General features: G+C 38.8%; 1 protein-coding gene across 1 annotated transcript; it reads right to left on the reverse strand.

The window, feature by feature from the left end:
• Positions 1–6,466: 6,466 nt before the first annotated feature.
• LOC114685861 (olfactory receptor 2B11-like) lies at positions 6,467–7,417 on the reverse strand. Its single transcript, XM_028860511.1, has one exon. It carries the CDS (start codon positions 7,415–7,417, stop codon positions 6,467–6,469), a length of 951 nt encoding a protein of 316 aa, XP_028716344.1.
• Positions 7,418–22,150: the final 14,733 nt, after the last annotated feature.

Below are 22,150 nucleotides of genomic sequence, written 5' to 3' on the forward strand. Positions count from 1 at the left end.
GGCAGAGCCAGGCGGATCTCTGTGAGTTTGAGGCCAGCCTGGGCTACCAAGTGAGTTCCGGGAAAGGCGCAAAGCTACACAGAGAAACCCTGTCTCGAAAAACAAAGCAAAACAAACAAACAAAAAAATCCTGCAGCTTATTCCCTATCCTTTTATAAATCAGCTCACAGTCCCTTCTGCCGGGAACCAGGATCATGCATCCTCTATGAATTTCAGAAACTGGAGCAATTTCGGTTGCCCTACCATAGCTTCTCCCGCGGGGAACGTATCTTTACGCATATGAGCAAAAAGCAGACGGCTATCACCTTAGCCCATTCCTCTCCCAAACGTTATTCACCGCCCCCTTACCTTTTAATTTTGCAAGCTAAAATTCCTGGTGGTGTCCTTCTTTGCAGCCCCCAAGTCTCATGTCCCTGTTTGGATAACACCTGCCGGTACCTGCTGGCACAGCCAAAACAGCACCTGAGCCCCAGAGACATGAAAGGAAAGACAGAGACATTCAGATAGATTCCGGAGGACTGTCAGTGAATACTGCAGCCCTGAGTTTATTTCTCAGCCTGCTTATATACAGCTTTAAGGCAGAGCAAATAATACAAAAGTTGCACTCAGAACAATGCTGACACTCACACAGCATAGGCAGATGCTGTCTTAAGAAGACCACATCCCTGTCCTGCCCTTGAGTCAAGAAACAGACAGTCTTGTTTTTTGTCTACAATGTACCTCCTGCTGGATGTGCTAGAATTGCACACTTGGCAGAATCATATGCTCTCTCCCGGGCTTAATGTTACAATCTCATGTCTCCCGACAGTCGAGAAATATAAAAACTTAAGTCGTTTGTCTAAAAAGATGTTTTTAGGTCTAAAAAGATATTTTTAGGATGGTAGTACATGTTATGATAGAAGATGGCTTAGGCATAAAACTTTGGACTCACTAAGATAGGATAGATAATACAGTACTTTCTCTGAATTTGCCAAATACATGTGGACTAAACATTGTGAACGTAATTCTTACTTGATAGTTGTTCTTATTGTATATAGTTTTACTATGTTGGAGTTAAAAAATCTTTCTTTTTTATTTAGACAAAAAGAGGGAAATGTTGTGGGATATTTGTACACCGTGTGAAGATGTATTGCTGTGATTGGTGTAATAAAAAACTAAACGGCCAATAGCTAGGCAGGAGATATGGGTGGGATTTCCAGGAAGAAAAAGGAAGAGGAGGAGGAAGATGTGGGAGATGCCAGGAGATATGGACAGGAAGCAGGAGGTGCAAAATGGAAGAGAGGTAAGAGCTAGTTAGGAACAAGCCTAAGCTATAGGCCAAGCTTTCGTATAATTAATAAGAAGTCTCTGTGTCATTATTTGGGAGCTGACTGGTAGGACAGAAAAAGACTTGTTACACTTCCTTATCAAGGAAACTTTTCTTTAGAACAGATAAAGGCCACTACATAAATCACAACCAATGGATACATCTATAAAATACCACCACATCTAAGGCTCAAGCAACATTGTGAGAAAGATTGTAAAGACAGAAAATTGGAGTGTTTGCTGTGAAATTGTCTCCTAGTAATTCCAGAAGCCACGTTCATAAAATCTCACTTTCATGACTGCCTAAACATGAGCTGAACAAGGATGCTACAGTGGATGTGGGAAAGCCTATGAGGCCACAACCCTACACAAAGAACTATAGGCAAAGGAATGTCGAGAGTGGGAGAAAAAGTCTTCTCTAGGAAAGAGCACATCCACTGATTATTCATTACCAAATAGTCAGCCCTGAAAACATACATATGAGTAAAATTATACAGACTGAGCAGATTATATTTAGGAATATATATGTATGTGATAACAATGAAAAAAGACGTCAGAAATTTTTTTTTTGGGGGGGGGGGGTTGAGACAGGGTTTCTCTGTGTAGCTTTGCGCCTTTCCTGGATCTCGCTCTGTAGCCCAGGCTGACCTTGAACTCACAAAGATCTGCCTGCCTCTGCCTCCCGAGTGCTGGGATTTTAAGGAGAGAAAGTATGGGTGTGTGGGAGGGTTTGGGGGGGAAAAAAGGAAGGGAGAATTGGTGCAATTATGTTGTAATCTCAATTTTTTTCTAGGACTGGAAAGGAGGTTATCATAGGAAAACCAGCGGGTAGTATTAGGACAATACAGCAACAACAAAAAAAGATAAAACTCAACATGAGAGAAAAGTACACTGGAGGCGAAACAACAGAGATTAAGAGAAGAGAGATTGGCTCCCGCTAACCATAGAGTTCAAAGATAAAGTTGGAAAGAAAGAATCAGCATTTGGGTCGAGACCGGGAGGCCTGCAGCTCTCTAGGCCAGCAAATGTTCTTTGGTATAGTCTGAAAGGATGTGGGACACCAAACAGGACAAGGCTAGTTCTCTACGTTGACATTATTAAGAGAGGCACAGAGGTAAGAGAAAGAGAAATGAGCGGCAATCTAATTCGTACATGGTGTCTTCTTGCCCTATGAGACCTGAAGTGTCTTCACGCAAACACTCACTGCGTGCAGGCGTGGTTGTCAGGCCGTCCGGCAGCACGAGCCTGCGTCTGTGTGTGGCCCTCGTTCTGTGACGTGCGTGCACCGCTATCTCTGCAGACAGATGTCTATCTCCTAGAATTCGGTGTGTCTCTGACTCGGTGTTTTAACCTGCGCTTGAGGGGTTAGCAGGGCCTGTCTCAGCATCATCCTGGGAGTCTTGCTCTGGAGCTGAGCGAGGTGTGAAGTCAGGTTTCTTTGCCTCTGGAGCCACCTAGAGGCCGCCTCAACAGAGCTTCCCTCCTTTTTCTGCCTTCCTCCCTTTTTCTGTTTCTTTAAAGTCTGGTAGAATTCTGCTGTGAAATCTGAGGGCCCTGGGTTGCTGTTGTTGTTGTTGTTGTTGTATTTTAATCCAGAGGTTTTGTTTGTTTGTTTTGGTTTGGGTTTGTTTGTTTTCTGTTTCAATTTCTGAATTTGATATGGGTCTGTTTAGGTCATTGATCTCTTCTGAGTATAACTTTGGTGGTTTGGATCAATGTAGAAATTCAGCCGTTTCTTTCAGATTTATAATGGAGTAAGTTTTTGAAGTATTCCATTATAATATTCTGATATTTTTATGTCTTTTGTAATGTTTCTATGCTCAGTTTTAAAAAATATTTCTTTTAGTATTTGAGATTATAAAGTAATTACATCATTTCCCCTTTGCCTTGCATCCCTCCAACTCCTTCCATATATACTTCCTTTCTCTCTTTCAAATCCATAGCCTCTTCTAAAATTAAATTTTCTTGCATAAAAATATGTAGATGTACATATAATCCTAAATACATAAATACAACCTGCTCAGTGTGTATATGTATGTGTATGTATATTTTCAGGGCTGAAGTGTAGCCGAATTTCTAAATGGTCTTATTAAATAAAAAACACAGACCAAGAAATTTGGGTTAAAGCCTTAGAGAGATCAGGGAAATATGGAAAGTCACAAGCTAACCTCATCTCACCAACTCCGCAGCTCCAAAGAACACGACTTCCTGTCTACCCAGGCTTTATATGCTTTGCTGTTCTGCCCTCTCATTGGCTCTCTTAGCCTAGCTACCTCACTTCCTCTTCCTACACAGCTCTGTTACTGTCTGTCTGTCTGTACAGACCTCCAGGTCTCTATGGTTGGTACTGTGATTAAAGATGTGTGTCACCACGCTTGGCTCTGTTCCCTAGTGTGGCCTTGAATACACAGAGATCCTACCTGCTAAGAGATTAAGGGCATGTGCTGCCTGACTTCTTTGTTTACTTAAAATGGCTGGCCTTCTCCCCCCTGATCTCCAGGCAAGCTTTATTTATTAACGCACACATAAAATATCATCACACTGAAGCTTTGGTACAGGTGTGCCTTTCCCTGGGAAAGACCATTGTTCCTCCTCCCAGCATTCCTCAGTCTTTCATTCTGTTAATTGGGGTCATCTTCTTCTTTCTTTTTTAGTTCATTGGGCCAAGTGTTCGTCAGCCTTGTTTATCTTCTCAATCTAGACACTAGAAAAATTTATTCAAACAAGAATCTAAATTCTGTTTATGTTCTTAGTTATTCTTTGTCAGTAATTATAGTGTCAATTTTTATCTTTATTGGGACCATAACTTTCCCTTATCTGATTTTTTAATTCATTTTCCAATAGATACTTCAAAGTTTTTTTCCCTGTGATGTCCTCACTAAGTGAATTATATAAAAATTAAGTGAGAACGCTTTTCAATAAAATTTTTGTTGAAATTTTTTAGACATTGTTTCCCTATATAGTCCCAGCTTGCGTGGAGCTTGCTGTCACTCAGTAGACCAGGTTGGTCAGGAATTAATGATGATATTCCTACTTTTGCCTCCTGAGTGCTCGTATTGCCACCACATCAAGCTCAACGTAGATTTTTATGCAGAATTTCTCAAGATACTCATATAAGACAAATTTGCTTACACATGAGAAAAGTGCATACTTCTAAAACCTGCATTTGAGAAATGTTCTTCATTATGTTTACTGAGAAATAACATCCAAACTTGAATTTTAATGTTTTGACACAATTCATCTCCAATTATACCCCTTTTATTGATTATAAGAGGTACACATTAAAGAGTTACTTACATATTCAGGACAAAGTGTATTCAGTAGAGAAAGAGAACAATATTGTGCTTAATGTTTAAAGTGCAATAAGTTATCATCTATTCATAAGTTATAACATTAATAAGATAAAGCAATTATCTAATGAATACTGGCTTTAAAATTGTAAACACAGTCTTTAAAAAAATATTAATATTTTTTACACAATCTTAAAAAACTATGCCTTAAAGTAGTCTATTTACTACTATATTTATTACTACTGATTAGTATTTCAAATACCTTGGGAGATATAATAAACTATTACAGACAACTTTCTCTCAGCCCTCAGACTATCATAATAGGCTACCTATAGTTGAGCCCCAAAAGTGAGGCTTTACTTCTCTCCCTGCCTGCAGCTCATCTTCTTTTTGTCTCTGGGATTCGGTGTCCCCGTAATGAATTATTTTCTAAACTATACTGTTTTTTCTCTGATTCTTAGCAGACGTGGCTATCTGTGGACCCAGTTAGCCTACTAAAGAATGAAGTTTCTCTGTCTCTAACAGAAACCAAAGTGCAACATTCTTCCCCTGAAGTCTACGGGGAGAGATGTATTGTACCCATGTGTATGTATGCTATACATGCACAGACAATAAAGAATGTGTACAACAAAGCACAAGTTGAAAAGTGAGAGAATTTATCATTAGTAATAACTGGTTGGAATCAGTATATATTGTGTCTCAGGTTTGTTTTCTATTAGTAGATTTTTGTTGTTGTTTGGAGGAAAATAACGGTTGGAGTATGAAGACCTTATATACATTCTTGGTTGTTAGAGAAGCAAAGAAACGTTTTCCTTAAAAAGAAGTGGAAAGATGACAGTATTGCTATGGTAGGGTGCACAAAAGTATGAGACAATTACTAATTTATTTTGTTGATATTATTAATAAAATAACATATCACCACATCATCAATCTTTAGGCTTCATTTCCATGTAAAACTTCATGATTTGATAGCCAATTTACTTTACATTTTTCTCCACTTTTTTATCCATTTTTCTCTACTTTCCATTTTGCTCATCTATTTTATATCTCATTTCCCAAAAAAACTTTCAATACTAAGAATTATATAAATATTTCTAAGGATTTTAATCATCAGCTCTTCCTTTTGAAACCTAAAAAGACTGGCTTTAGCCAAATAACTCAAAGGAAAGGAATCCATCAAGATTTGTAGATAGCAAAAGTCAAATTTTTTAAGTATTTTCTTCTTAAAAGATTAGTGGATGTGTGGTTGACAGTTTACAAAATGGGAGATAACAACTCACTTGATCTTGCTGGTAATTCATGAAATAGTTAAACCTTTTTTTCCCCCAAGACAGAGTGCTTTTATGTATCTCTGGCTGTCTTGGCACTTACTATGTAGACCAGGCTGTCCTTGAACTCACAGAGACCCATCTGTGACCTGCCTTCCAAGTCCTGGGACTAAAGGCATGCACCATTATACCCAGTTATGAAATAGATAATTCTTGAATAGAAATTTAAGCCTTGGTAAACAGCAAGCTAAATTCTTTTTACTTATTTTCCAAAATGACATTAAAAATTTATATGTTTTTGTTGTTTTGAGTTATCCTCATTGTTGTTGTTGTTACTATTGCTGTAGCTTGACAAAACTGATCAGTAAGCATTTATTTATTGCCAATTCCTTAGGTTTCTACAACAGATCTCTAGATAGATACAAAGCGACTTAGTTATGTGGCTGTCTGTCTTCATGCTCATGCAAACTGCAGACAAATTAGGCTTAGAGTTTACAGTGAGTGAAGAAATCATAGCAGTATGATGGGAAGATATACGTAGATAGAACAGAATGCTAAAAAGATAATGTTAGAACTGAAGCCACAAATGCAGGGGTCTAAAAGTTAGGTTTGCTCTGTTCCCCTGTGATACAATGAGACAAGAAGCCTCCTCATCGCTCCTTTCATGTCCTTGTTCCTCAAAGTATAGATAAAAGGGTTAAGCATAGGAGTCACCAAACTGTAGAACAGAGACAGAAGTTTGTTCTTGTCCTGGGAATTAGAAGATGAGGGTTGTACATACATGCTGATTACTGGTCCGTAGAAAAGAGACACAACAACAACATGAGAACCACATGTATTAAAGGCTTTCTTCTTGCCCTCTGAGGAACGAATCCTAAGCACAGTAGCTACAATGAACCCATAGGAAACAAGGATAAGTGACAAGGGAACCAGGGAGTAGAAAGTCCCTACAATGGAGAGCATAGCTACGTTGAAGGCAGTGTTAGCACAGGACATCTTGATCATCACTGGGACCTCACAGAGAAAGTTGTCTACCTTATTGTTTCCACAAAGTGGCAGCTTGACAGTGAGGGTTGATTGAAGCAATGAGTTAGCCAAACCACTCAGCCATGCCATGGACACCAGGAGGATACACAGTTGCTGGTGCATGATGGATGGGTACCGTAGGGGCTTGCATATGGCAATGTAACGATCCAAAGACATCACAGCCAGGAGGATGCACTCGGTAGCCCCAAGGAAGTGAAAAACATAAAACTGTGTCACACAGCCCCCATAGCTGATAGATTTATCTGGGCCCCACAGATTCAGAAGCAGCTGAGGGATGGTGGTTGTAGTGAAGCACAGGTCCAAGAAGGAGAGGTTAGAAAGGAAGAAGTACATTGGGCTGTCCAGATGGGGGTCTATCCTGGATAGGACAATAATTGAGATATTTCCCAGCATTGTGCAGACATAAGCAACAAGCACCATTATGAAGAGGGGCATTTCCAGCCATGGATGGTTGGAGAAACCCAAAAGAATGAAGATCTTTGGAGCACTTTCATTGCCTAGATTCATTACTTTTGTTGACTGGTGAATTCAAGTGAAGGTGAAGACTTGTATTTTAGTATGGAATTTCTATGACAGTCAAGATATGGAGTTAAATAAAATAACATGAGTTATTAAGAGACTTTTCTTGGAATGTCACTTCACTGAACTGATTTAATATTTGAAAGCATGAAACAAATATTGCCTTTTGTTACCACCAAGAGAAAGATTAATGATTCTATACATTTAAGCAAGAATTACAATACAGCATATTTTAATAGAATAATAGACAAGCAAAGAAAAAGTTAGATTGATCTTATGTGAGCTAGAAGAATAAGGATAATAAATGGATGATCTAAAGAATGCCTAGGAACCACCCATGTTGACTTACCTCATGTTAAATTCTAACATCTGTGATCTACTGACCTTCACCATGCTCTAGCTAGATTAAAGGTTGGTTTAGATGTGTTTAGAGTTACATAAAAACAACAAATATTGCTCTACTCTCCAAACTTTTAACTGACTTACCAATTTAAACTTAGGCTATAAAGTCAAGCATTTCACTAAGAGAAAATGATCTCTCGAAATAAATTCAGAACTTGAAAAATAAGATAAAATAATTCATTGCAAATCCTAGATATGTTATTAAAGCAACATGACTTATCAGCATACTATGAGTACATTAGTGACTTTCACATTGTGATTTGTAATCCGCAATACATTTAGACAGTTGTGCATCATTTTTGTCTATTTGTTTAGTCGTAAGTTCATTATACATAAGAACACCTTTTCTCCCTCCAGCCCTCTCCATCCTGCCTTTCTTTCAGTCATATATTTTGAGACATAGTCTTACTCTGTAGGCTAGGCTTTTTTGAAACTCACCATACCACTTTGGCAGCCTCAAATATGTGATGAGATTCCTATCTCAGCTTCACCAATGTTGTGGTTGCAGGCATGGACCACAACATTCATCTGCTTTTTAATGTGCAATATTTAATGCAATACCTTTTCTAGTTGCATCCAAATACAAGAGAACTAACAGTTCTCTTCCTCCCATAATGACTGCATTTTCTTTCCTTCTATTTTTTTTAATTTCTTAGATCATCTCACTTGAATCTGATATTAAGGCATTCAACATTTTAATATTTGTTTACATTTATTTTAATTAGTGGAAATACTAAGGCAAGGAGCATCCCTGGACTACCTTCAAAATGCATTTCTTTTTTTTTCCAAAATGCATTTCAATGTTGTAAATTATAAAGGTTCTTGTCAGTATCAAAATGTAATTTATGCATACATTCTTTAATATGCAAGCTTGCACAAAGAATTCATAGCATACAGAGTTATGCAAAACTTACATCAAATCGAATGAATAATCTCCACCCGTATGAAACACCTACCTTGAATTAATGTTGACTTTTTGTGGTGGTACCCCACTTTCTTGTAAAAGTGAATATTGGTCTTTCTATCAGAATTCAGTGTTAATAGTAGATCAGCATTGACTACTCCCTCTGTCTAGAGTGGCTTTATATACCATAAATCCTTAATATTTGATATGAAAAATCAGAAGTATTTTAAAGTGAGGAAATATATTTTACTCTGAAAAAAAATAATAACTAAGGAAGGACCTGGTGATTTAGCTTCAGGGTAGACACTTTGCCCTTCTGCACCAGGCCTTGGGTTTGAGTCCTGGCACCACAGAAAACAAACAAAGCAAAGGAGGGGCTCTTGTGCCTTATAAAGCCCTGAGACTTTGCTCTCCATGTAGATAATGAATCTCAGTGGAAATTTCTTGGCAAAAGACACCATAGAAATTCCCCTTGTGGGTACCTTTCCATGATTTCCTTGTGAAAATAAAATGAAATAATAAATTTTAGCACGTGTGGTGGAGAATGAATGGGACTAAAATGGTTTTTAAAAACAAACAAACATTTCTTTAAAAATCTCAGAAAATTGTCATGGCTTATGAGAAAAACTTAAGAATTATTATGATGTCAAGATCCAGCTTTCTTTTATTTATATTTTTCTCAAGGTTTTATTCTTGAAATTCCCGCAGTGCTAATCATATAATAATCTTAGTTCTTTGTAGCAATAGACAAGACCAATCCATTCCAATATGATTTTTTAATAAACTAAAAGCTGTTGTCTTTAAATATTTCTTTCATAATATCCTAGTATGTTATAGACTTTTTATTTTATCTTATTTTGATGATCTTAAAATTATTAATTAAAAAAACACTCTGGTATGCAATGGATAGTACATCAAACTCCTAAAAGTTAAAAACATTGTCTCATTTATGTATATTAATGTTAAAATCATCTATTAAATTAGTCGATATTAACTATCAGTATGTATCAACTGTTCTTTTTAATATTTCAAATAAACACTGAATATCAACGTCCCCATACTTTCTGTGATTAAATATATTCTAATACAGGAAATAGTTGTGTTTATTATCAGTGTATTGAAAGATTGAGTTCTAGAGTGATATGGGTATAATTTAAATAATTTTAAATAATTTACAATGATTAAAAAAATTTTTAATTGGGGCATCACTTTATATAACACTTTCTGACCTTGAATTCTTGAACCTCCTGCTTCTACCTTCCAATTTCTGGGATTACTTGGTGAGTCACTCTGGATGGACTATCATTTGGTTTGTAACATGGATCCCAGATGTTTAAAAGTGTAAATCCTACAGACTTTGAACAATAGATTTCTGTATGTGAGTTTGTGTGTGTGGGCTTGTGTGTGTGTGTGGGTTCGTGTGTAGTGTATACCTGTGCAAACATGCACATACCAATTGGATATTTAATAGCAGACCCTGAAGAGATACTTACAAGTAACATTATACAGATTAAGCAGGTTGCATTTTATATATTAAGGAATATACATGTATATACATATATGTACATATATATGTATAGGTAACAAAAATTAAATTCATGAAAAAGAGGCCATGAATTTAGAAGACAGCAAAGAGTATATGGGGGCTCTTAGAGGGAGAAAAGGGAAAGGGGAAATGATGTAGTTATATTATAATCTCAAAAAAAAGAAAAAATAATAAACAACAATACATGTTTTTAAAGTTTGTTCTTTGGAAGATTAATAAGACACATGGGGTTAGAATGCATCATCTGCTGGCTGGGTGACTAAGGGGTAGATCCACATGGCCTCCCCAAAGCTATTACTCCTTGCTATGACCTTAATATTTTTGTGTGGTAACCAGCCAATACTCAATGAATAGTTTGCAGAATTAGTGTAGAACATGGAATCAAGCTTCCAGTTTCACTGGGACCAGAGAGTACCACAGGACTAGCTCTTCATCCCAAGTGGCCCCAGAGATCAGTGCAGGGCCACAGCTTCGGAAAGCCCTAGGTCTACTGAGAAACTGAGGCTATGGCTTCAGTATCTCACAGGTCGGGATTGGTCTGGGATTTTGACTTTTAAGGTTTCAGAAGTCGTTTCAGGACCAGAAATCTGTATTCTTGTAGTCTCAGAGGTTGTTTGGGGCCTATTGGAAACCACAGCTTCCAGTGAGTACACAGATGCCAGTGGGTCTGATACTTGTTTTATCCCTGGAGTGTTCGCAAAAGCCAAGGGATGATGAGGGTTTTTACATCCAAAAGTCCATTGACAACCAACACCAAGCATCACCAATCCCCATAGCTAAGCTTCATGGAGAGATCCCTGGGGAAGAGTCACAAAAAAAACAAAACATCCAATAGACTAGGAAGAAGAGAAGGTCAAAACTGAAAGATAAATACACTCCAACATAAGTGCAAAATTTAACAAACTCAAGAACTATGACACAACTATATCCATGACCCCAATGACCAGCTCTCCTATAATGGAATGCAAAACTACAGAGATATCTGAAATGTCTATAAAACACGTTGGTCTTCCTTTTGAAAAGAATTGATGATCATATAGAAGATTCAAACAAACAAATGAATTAAGAAAATCTATTCAAGACCTCTACATGACAGTCAAAGTGAATATAATAGTGAGTAACCTGGAAACAAAAATCCAAAATATGGCCCCATCCACACCCTCTCCCCAACCCACCAGATGGAGTCCCACATCCAGTGCCCTAGTCTAATCTGGCCACCCCCTCCTGCATCAAAGCTGACCTCTAGACTTCTGGCAGGAACCTCCTACCTGCCACCATGCACAGGTCCCATTTGCACTGCTTTCAACCTCTCTACACAGGAAGATTTCCATCTCCCTTTCCAAGATCTAGTCTGATGAGTCTCCCTGACCTCCCCATCCTTACCTTCTCCCCACCCATCTGCTCTAGCTTGGGTTCTATGTACAGCCTAGTCTGCCCTCTACTGCCTGTATCACAAATGATCTCTAGACTTCAGCAAGGACTCTCCCTACCCATCCCCAAGCACACAGTCCCTTCCCAAGCCATATCCAACCTGTCTTCTAAGCTAGCTCCACCCCTATACTTCAGGCTTGGACCAGTAAACGTATCTCATACACAAGCCCAGTCCCCTCTGTCTACCTGAGTTCATTCCACTGAAGCTATTTGGAGTCTCTAGGCCCAACCTGTTCACACATACTGTCGTCTGCCCATAAATGTGTCTATAACAGACTTAGAACTAACAAAAGAATGCATATGCCCAGATATCATTGCAAAAAATAGCAACACTATAAAAGATCAAGCCAGTTTTTCCTCTCTGAATTCTGCCAGTCCTGTAGCTCTGTTTGCCAATGATAATTGCCTAGATAAACTCCAGAACACAAAATTTAAAAAGAGCAATCAAACTTCATCAAAGAATTCAAGGTATTTAAAGAACACACACACACACACACACACACACACACACACACACACACACACACACACAGCTCAATGAAATTAAGGAGAAAGAACTTAAGAAGAATAAACATTTGAGTGATAATGAAGAAAACACAGCATAAGGTTGATGGAAATGATGGAGACAATTGAGGACTTAAAAATGGAACCATTGAAGAGACAGAAGCATTGATGAGGACTCAAGCTGAAATGAAGATGGAATTAGAAAACCCAATATCTCAACTTGAAAACCAAAAGAAAGCCTTACCAGTGTAATCAATCAGGTGATGGTAGAAAATCAGGACTCGAAGACAAAGTAGAAGAGTTAGATCAAATAAGCAAGGACTATGAAAAAAGATTAAACATAGGAAAGGAACATAATGTGGGATATCATGAGGAAAAAAACCATTCAAACTATAGGCACAGATGAGAAAAAAGAATCTTGAACGGCACACCTATACAGATACAAGAATCACACAAAACACCAATTAGGCAGAAACAGAAAAGAAACCCCCAATGGCAAATCATAGTTAAAACACTAAATACACACAAAGAAAGTGTATTGAAAGCTGCAAGAGAAAGACTGCGAGTCACATATAATGGAAAATCCATCAGAGTAGCAACTGACTTCTCAATGGAAAGTTTGAAAGCCAGAAGAGCCTGGAGCAATTCACTCAAGTCCAAAAGACTATGATGCCCAGCCTAGACCAATATACACAACAAAACTATCTGCCATAATTGAAGAGAAAGAAAACTTTTCCATGGCATCCATATTTGGTTGGAGCCTCTGGCTTGCCCCTGGAAGGTCCAGAAAAGCCCATTTCTGCCTCTTTCTCTCCAAATCCTTCCTGCTCAGAGAGTCTCTGAACAAAGAAAAGGTGCCAAAAGCCCAGTTCTGCATTCTTGGCAGCTACTGTGGCTTTCTCCCCTTAAGTTGACAGCCACCCAAGGCCCTGCCTGAGTGCTCAGCTTTTGACCATGCTTGGGCACAAAACCAGCTTGTGGCAGATACATCATCATCTCCCCTACATCTCTCACAGTCTATAAAGCTATTCAGCCCTGGCTTGGTGCTCAACTTCTCTGGAACTGGAGAACCCACCTGAGCGTTGCTTTGATCTCAATAAACCTGATGTCATACTTTTCCAATTCAGCTTGATCTAACTTACTGTATTGGTGGAGAAACTTATTGGGAGGGGCAGAAAATGTATTAATATATAGCCTATAAAATTTCTGTACAACAAACCAGGTGATGGTGGCACATGCCTGTAATCCCAGCACTCATAGATAAACGGATCATACTAAAAAATTCGTCCTGACTGAGATATCCCAGATCCCAAAAGATAACTGCGGTATGTATTCTCTTGATGTGGATGTTAGCTTTTAAGCCTTCAATAGGCATGCTAATATCTGAATAACCACAGAGGTAAGGTATAGAGTAAAGAATTTGAAGGGAGGGAAGGATCTACCAATGAAGGGAAAATAGAATATATAGCTGGACAGAAACAAAGGAGGAGACTGGAACTGGAGGATTAAACTAGAAGGGGAAGAAGAGGAAGGTAAAGCAGGGAATATGGGGAGGGATAGATAACACTAAGTGCCATTTGAAGGTTCATATGGAAACCTACTACGATAGAAGATTCATGAAATATATACATATATTAAGGAAATCTAAATGGAATCACCAAATACCAGGGATGGAAAGGCCCCCCAAAGATATCTCTAGCCACCAAGTGAAACCTCCAGTGTCAGGAGTGGGTTATATCTGAATGAAACAAAAGAAATAAAAAGGAAAGGAAAGGACAGGAGTGTTCCTAGGTATGATGGAGGTTAAAATTTATTGTAGATAAAATGTAGAGCATAGCCAGAGGCAGAGACATCTGGCAGAGTCCAGACTGGACATAACCAGACTGAGCTGGGCCATGTGGGGAGATGCGGGGGAAGGGGGTGAAAAGAGTACAGAGCGAACCAGGTGCAGCAGCCAGGAGGCCAAAGGTACAAAGGGGGCAGGTAGTCAAAATGTCTGGATTACATAGGGAAGAACTTCTGGGGGAAGGGCAGCACAGTCCCTGGCTGAAGAGTCCAGGGTAGAGGGTAGGGTGTGCCAGCCATACCTTGTACAGGTAGAGATTGAGGGATGCTGGGAGAACCTAGAAGCCAGATCTGCTTTGATATGTTGAACAGGCATCTTGGCCTTTTGTCTGGAGTTTGAAACTTAACAATATCTAATTGAGTTATTGTCCAAAGAGGCTCCATAGAAACCCCCAAATAACTCACACTATTGCCAAGGCTATTAGTTAATATCCACAAACTGATAGTAAGGCCCTCTTGCTGAAGCCAATACCTACACATCTCATTGAACATGCACAAGTCAAGCTGATGCCTACCTAGAGCCTTCACTCCTACTGAGTAGTGTTAATAGTACAGGAAAGTACTCTGCACACTACCAGATTGGAAAGGTAAGTACCAACTCAGCTACAAAATCTTCAATCTACAGTGGTGACATGCCTTCATAATACTTCAATAGTGGTTCAAAAGATGTATGACTAACCCATGACTGACAGATTGGATTTAAAGCCCAGTCCATGAGATGGAACCTATAACTGACATTGCTCAGGTGGTCAAGTATCTGAGACTAGATAAGCCATGGTCCTAGGGGAAAACCAAATACTATTGTTCTGCTAAAGGTACATAGCAATAAAATGATTCTTAATGATATTCTGCTATATCCCAGAATAAGTGTCTCACTTAGCCTTCATCAGAGACACTTCCTCCTACAGGAGATGGGAACTAATACAGAGATCCACAACTAGACAATGTGCAGAGAGTGAAAGACCTTGGAAAACTCAGTCCTAAGTGGGATGCTCCATCAGATCTCTTCCTTCAGGACTCAGGGAACTGTGTGGAAGAAGAAACAGAAAATTGTATTAGCCAATGGGGAGAGAGACACCAAGGAAACAGTGTCTTTCAGACACACTGTAATTGATTTACACTTGAACTCAGTATGCATGGGGTCTGTACATATCCAAACCAGACAGCATCAAAGTGCTGAGATGGGATATAACACGAGCTCCCATCTCCAACCAAGAAGCTGTCTCTAGTTAACAAAGGAAAAACATAGTTTCTCCAAGCGAGTCTCACTGGATATACAAACCACACTTAATGTCAGGCCCCATGCTCAGCAGTAGATGGCCAACATGAAACAAACTCAAAGGTATTTTTGGAGATTCTTTTGTCTCCTGTTGCTTTGCTTGGGCATTTTTTTAAGCTCACTGATCTTTTGCTTTTATATTGTGGTTTCTGATTTTGAGTCTTTATGGGTTTTGTGTGTTGTATGTGTGTGTGTGTGTGTGCTGTGTACACATTTTTGTGCTCTTTCTTAGTTTCTTTTTGTTGATGTTGTTTGTTAACTTGTTCATTTTGTTTTAGCCTTGTTTATCTTTTTTATTTGCCTGTTTGTTTTAAGAGAGAGAGAGAAAGAAGGTATGGAATTGGAAGAATGAGAAAAAGTCTGGAAGGGGATGAAAAGGGGAAATCATGATTCAAGTATATTGTATGAAAACAACTTATTTCTTATTTTAAAATTAAATTTAAAATATTTTATCTTACTCCAGTCAAGATCAATAAAACAAATGTCAGCACATGAGTTAGGAAATAAGGGAAAGGAACATTTATTCGTGGCTGGTAGGCATACTAATTGGTACAGGTATTATATAAGTCAGTGTGGAGGTTCCTCAAAAGGCTGAAAATCTACCTACTTCAAGATTTAGCTATACCACTTTTGGGCATATACCCAAAGGATTAAATATATATCTTACTACAAAGATACTCATTCATGCTCATTGCTTGTCTAGTCATAATAGCCAAAAGTTAGAAAAAAGCCTAGATGTTCATCACAAAACTGTGGTGAACATACAAAAATGTGATACACTTACAGAATGGAAGGTTATTCAGCTGTACAGAAAAACAAAATTATGAAATTTCCATATAAATAGATGGCACTAGAAACAGTCATCTTTAGTTAGGTAACTCAGACCCAGAAAGACAATTATGTGTCTTTTATGTAGATGTTCACATCTAAGCTTTAGATATGCATGTTTTCATCCATAAAGCCACAGAGGTTAGGTAGATAGTAAGGTACCAGTGTAGAGGAAAGGATCTTCCAGAAAATGGGAACTAGAATATATTTGTGTTCAAAGAAATAAAGAGGAAAGCAGAATAATCAGGTTAAAATGGGAAGGGATCAGAGGAGAGGGTAGAGGAGGGAATACACAGAGGGACAGCCAATACTAAAGCCTTTTGAAAAGCTGTATGAAAGCCTGCTTCTGTGGAAGCTTCCTGTATATATTTGTAAAAGGAATTTAAATGGAATTGCCATATAATGGAGGAGATAATGCCCCAGCTAGACATCTTATGTCACCAAGTAAAACCCCCAGGGAATGGGATACTTCTTGTTAAGTAGTTGGTCAAAGGAGTCCCATAGAGCAACCTGAATGTCATAGGCTATTGCCAAGGCTATTGGTTACTCTCTACAATCTGATGCTAAAGGCATATTGCTGAAGACAACAGTTATTTGTGTCATTGAACACAGAAAAATCTAGCTGGTACCCAGTTAGAAATTTCATCCCTACTGACTAGTATTCATGGTGCTGAGAAGAACTTTGCACAGTATGGGAGAAGTAATTATTAGTATCAGCAAGATACAAACCTTGTAGCCTAAAATAGTGACCTGCCTGAAAGATATACTGCTGTAATAGTTGCACAAATGTTATGGAAGTAATTCTATTTGATTGTATTTAAGGGCCACACCATGGGATGAAACCCATGACTAACGCTGCAAAGGTGGCAAAGAACCTGTGACTAAATAGCGCATGGGCCTTAGGAGAAAGCCTACTCCTATTCTTCTGTTAAGTGAACAGACCCAGAAACTGACTCCTCATGACATTATTACTACACCCATAGGTCAGTGCCTCATTCAAGCCTCGGCAGAGAGGGGCCTTCTTTCAAGAGATGGAAATTAACACAAAGATCCACAGTGGGACAATGCAGAGAGTTGGACACTTTAAAACACTCAGTCCTAAACAGAATGTGTTTACCAAATCCCTCTCCTCAAAGCTCAGAGGTCTGTGTGGAAGAGGAGGCAGAAGGATTGTAAGAACAAAAGGCAGTGAATGACTCATGAAAACAGTGTCTTCCAGACACAACAGGACTGATACATATATGAACTCACAGAGACTACAACAGCATTCACAAGACCTATACAAGGTCCAACAAGAAAAAAAAAAACTTATCACTGAGAAGGGTGAGCCCACAAAGACCTACACTTAACCATGAAGCCTTTTGCAATTGACATCTGCTGAGTAAGTGACAGTCCATTTTCTCCAGTGTAGTGTCACTGCTTATATCAACCACACACAGTCCAGGCCCTGTGCCCAGGAGTAGTACCAACACACAATAGACCCCAGGTTTTTTTTTTTTTTTTGATTTTTGGTGTTGTTTTGTTTGGTAATTTTTGTCTTTGTTTTCTGTCTTGTTTTTGTTTTTTGAGAAAGACAACATGAAGTTGGGTGGGTAGAAAAGTAGGGGAGATATGGCAGGAATTGGGAGAGGGAAAAATATGAACAAAATATATTACAGGAAAAAAATTAAAGAAAAACAAAAGAATTCAGAGACCTGGAGAGATGGTTCCACTGTTAAGAGTACATACTGCTCTTGCAGAGAACCAAAGTTGGGTTCCCAGCACCCATAGTTGGTGGCTCACAACTACCTATAACTTTAGGTCCAGGGGATCCCTATTCTTGACTTTATGGACACCTGTACTCACATGTACACACACAGACACATATATCTACGCATAAATGAAAAATAAATCATTTTTAAAAGAACAAAGCATGATGTTGCAAGTAAAAATGTGAATTTTGAATTAAAACATTTTTTCTGGTATATATTCTGTTATTATGCTAATCTAATCAAATAACTGAGAGAAAAATTTTATCCTGTGAAGTTAATTCTAAATCAGATTCACTGTTTGAAAAGTGTCCAGCTTCATAAACTATGGTATATTTAGTTGGAAAAAATAATTTTAAGTAATCTTGAAATTTGACTGATTTCTGTTTACTGGCTAATTACTATAAAATGTCTTTAAATTTTGCACATACACAGAATAAGTAATTTCCTTTTTGCTAGAGATGGTATTCTAAGTCTACTTTAGTGTTGGGAAGTGATTAAGAATCTTTAGTTTTCAGAACACTATCCAGCAAGAATTATATCAGAAGCATGGTCACACACACAGCGTGGTCACACACACACACACAGCACAGTCACACACACACACAGCGCGGTAACACACACACACAGCGCGGTAACACACACACACAGCGTGGTCACACACACAGCGCGGTCACACACAGCGCAGTCACACACACACACAGTGCGGTCACACACACAGCACGGTCACACACACACAGTGTGGTCACACACACACACACAGTGTGGTCACACACAGCACGGTCACACACACAGCGCGGTCACACACACAGCGTGGTCACACACACACAGTGCGGTCACACACACACAGCACGGTCACACACACAGCGCGGTTCTGTTTTGTTCTGAGGCTGCTGTTGTTTTTGTTACTGTCTTCAATATTCTTCTACTCAGAACTGGCTGATGTTTTTACTTTTCAGGCCTACAAAGATTATCCTTACTTCAGTCTAAGAAAATATTTAATCTAAAGTTCTAACAAAATATCCAAGAAATATGGGACACTATTTTCAAGTGAAAATAACAAAATGAACAAATCTACAAATAATAGGACAAGTGGAAGTAGAAGAAATTCAGGTCAAAGATCCAGGAAATGATTTTAACAAAATCATAGAAGAAAACTTTTCTAACACCTATAGAAGGATATGCTTATAAAAGTAGAAGACGCACCAAGTAGACTGGACCAGAAAAGAAAGTCCCCTCAACATATAACAATCAAAACACTAAATAAATGTACAGAACAGAAAAAGAATATTAAAAGTTGCAAGGGAAAAAGACAAAGTAACATATAAAAGCAGACAGAATAGAATTATGCCTGACTTCTCAACGGAGACTCTTAAAGCCAGAAGGGCTTGAACTAAAGACTCTAAGAGACCACAGATGCCAGCCCAGACTACTGTACCCAGCAAAATTTTCAATCACCAGAGATGGAGAAAATAAGACATCCCATGATAAAAAGTATATATTCATTTATATATGGGTATTAGCCATTAAATAAATGTTGACAAACCTACAATCTGTAGACCCAGAGAAGTTAGGTATAGAGGAATAGGTAGGGGGCACATGGATTTTCCTGGGAGGATTAAAGAGAATAGATTTTATGGGTATACTGGGGACAGAGGGGAACTTGAACAGGTGGGTCAGGTTAGAGGGGTAGGTCATGTGGAGAGAGACAGCTGAAATCAAGGGGCATTTGAGATGTGGTATGGAATTCTGGCGCAGCAGAAACTTCCTAAAATATATGAAGGCCAAACAACCTAATGAAGGTTCCAAATAATGGGAAAAATGGAGACTGAACTGGACATCTCTTGGCACCAAACAAGGCTTCCTTTACCTGGACTGAGTTACATCCAATCGAGTTATTGGTCAAAGGAGTTCCATGGAAATCCCCAAACAACCCATGTTGTTGCCAAGACAATAGGTTGCTCTCCACAAAATGACAGAAATGCTCCATTGCTGAGGACAACACCCACATAACTCCTTGAACATGGAGCAGTCAATCTGGTACCTACACAGAACCTTCACCCCTATGTTCTAGTGTCTTTAGTACAGGAAGGTACTCTGCAGGCTGCTAGAAGAGAAATGTGTACAGCAGCCTAGTCACAAAGCCATTGATTACAATGCTGTCCTGCCTGAAAGATATGTGAAAGCAGTGGTGGTACAGAACTTGTGGAGGCAAGCACCCAATGTCTGATTTGACTTGAGGTCCACTCCAGGAAATGGAACCAGAGACTAGATACTCCAGAGAACCTAGGACAAAACCAAATACTACTGGTCTTTAAAAAAAAAAAAAAAGTAGCAATAAACGACTCTTAATGACATTCTTCTATATTCTTATATCTTAGGTCAATGCCTTTTTCAGCCATCACCAGAGAAGCTTCCTCCTGAAACAGATAAGAAAACAATACAGACCCACAGCCAAACATTATGCAGATAGAGAGAGAGATAGACCTTGCAACCCTCCGCTCTAAATGGAATGTCTCCATCAAATCCTCTTCTCAAAGCTCAGCGAACTCTATGGAAGAGGAAGCAGAAGGAATATAAAATCCATAGGGTATGGAGGACAGCAGAAGAACAAGGCCCTCTAAATCAAATGAGCAAAGCTCACATGAATTCACAAAGACTGAAACAGGAAGTACAGGGTGTGCTCAGGTCTGTGCCAAGGACGATTTTTTTCACTTTTGTGTTTTTATGGGGCCCCTGAATGTGTGAGAGAGTGGACCTCTGACTCTTGTGTCTTCTCTTGGGCCCTTTTCCTTCTGTTGGTTTGCCTTGTCCAGCTTCAGTGTGATGGTTTTCACTTATCTTTCATATTTTATTTTATTATGTATTATTGTTATCTTTTAGAAGCCTTTCTTTCTAATGAGAGACAGAAAGGGAGTGGATCTGGATGGGAGGGACGGTGGGGAGGAACTTGAAGGAATAGAGGGAGGGGAAACTGTAATTGGGATATACTGAATGAAAAATGAATCTATTTTCATTAAGGGGGGAAGAATGACACAGATTGCACATGCACAAGGGATTTGTTTGTTAAAAAAAAAAAAAAAAAAAAAAAAAAAAAAAAAAACCTTCCCCAATGGTATTTTTAAGGTTGACAGATCTAGGACCCTAAATCAGAGTTGATGTACAGATAAATAAAGATAAACTGATTACTTAAATGGCTGAGTTTAAAAAAAAAAAAGACTGCTCATTTTACAAACATAAGACACATCCAGATATGATGAAAAATCAATACTTCCAAAGAATTGTGTGTACAAGTCTCAGGATAAAGACAGCCAGTTGGGGCTGGAGAGATGGCTCAGATGTCTGCTGCTCAATCATGAGGACTGGAGTTTGAATTCCAGTATTCACCTCAAGTGAGTATCATGAGCTCTGGTTACTCTTAACTCCAAGGGTTCTAAGGGCCTCTTCTGGGATCCAGGGATGTCTGCACACACATGTGAACATATACTCACACAACACACACTCATGGATGCACACAAATTAAAATAAAATCTTCTAAAAATATTTGATTAATTCTTTGAGAATTTCACACGATGCATTTTGAACACATTCTCCCCCAAGTCTTCCCGTTGCCTTCAATTCTTGCCTCCCATCCTTTCACCCAACTTTAAGATTTCTTCTCTTTTTTTCTTCTTTCCACACCAAGTCCAGTTTATGTTACCCAGCTAGTCTTGGGAATGGGACCTGCCCTGTTCTGGTGTGTGGTCAGTCTACCAGTGGTCACATAATTAAAAACAAAAACAAAAACAAAAAAAAACCCTAAATCTTTCTTTCCTGGCAGCTATCAAATGCCAATAGCTCCTCAGCTAGCAGTGAGATTTCATGGCCATCTTCCCCGACTCCTCTCAGAAGTGATGAGGGCATTGAAGGAAGTGATAAAAGAGTAATTGCAAGCTGTATGCATTTATGGAAATAGCCCCTAAATTCTACCAATATGTGTGATTAATGTGTGTTAATGAAAAATTTTGTATAAAACACCAACTTTTGGTTTCTTTTATCTTATTTTTAATTGAAAGAGATTCTTCTCTCATACAATCCACCTGGACCACAGTTTCCTCTCTCCACTCCTCCCAGCCCCCCTCCACCTCCACTTTCACCCAGATCTACTCCCCCTCTGTTTTCCTTCCAAAAGGAGCAGGCCTCCAAGAGACAACAACCAAATATGACAAAACAAGATACAGAAGGGCAAGGCAAA

This window comes from Peromyscus leucopus, chromosome 5 (genome assembly GCF_004664715.2).
Source record: "Peromyscus leucopus breed LL Stock chromosome 5, UCI_PerLeu_2.1, whole genome shotgun sequence".
In the NCBI taxonomy this organism is placed as follows: Eukaryota; Metazoa; Chordata; class Mammalia; order Rodentia; family Cricetidae; genus Peromyscus; species Peromyscus leucopus.

Coding starts and splice junctions, on each gene's coding strand:
- LOC114685861 (XM_028860511.1), bottom strand. CDS start 7,417: ATGAATCTAGGCAATGAAAGTGCTCCAAAGATCTTCATTCTTTTGGGT.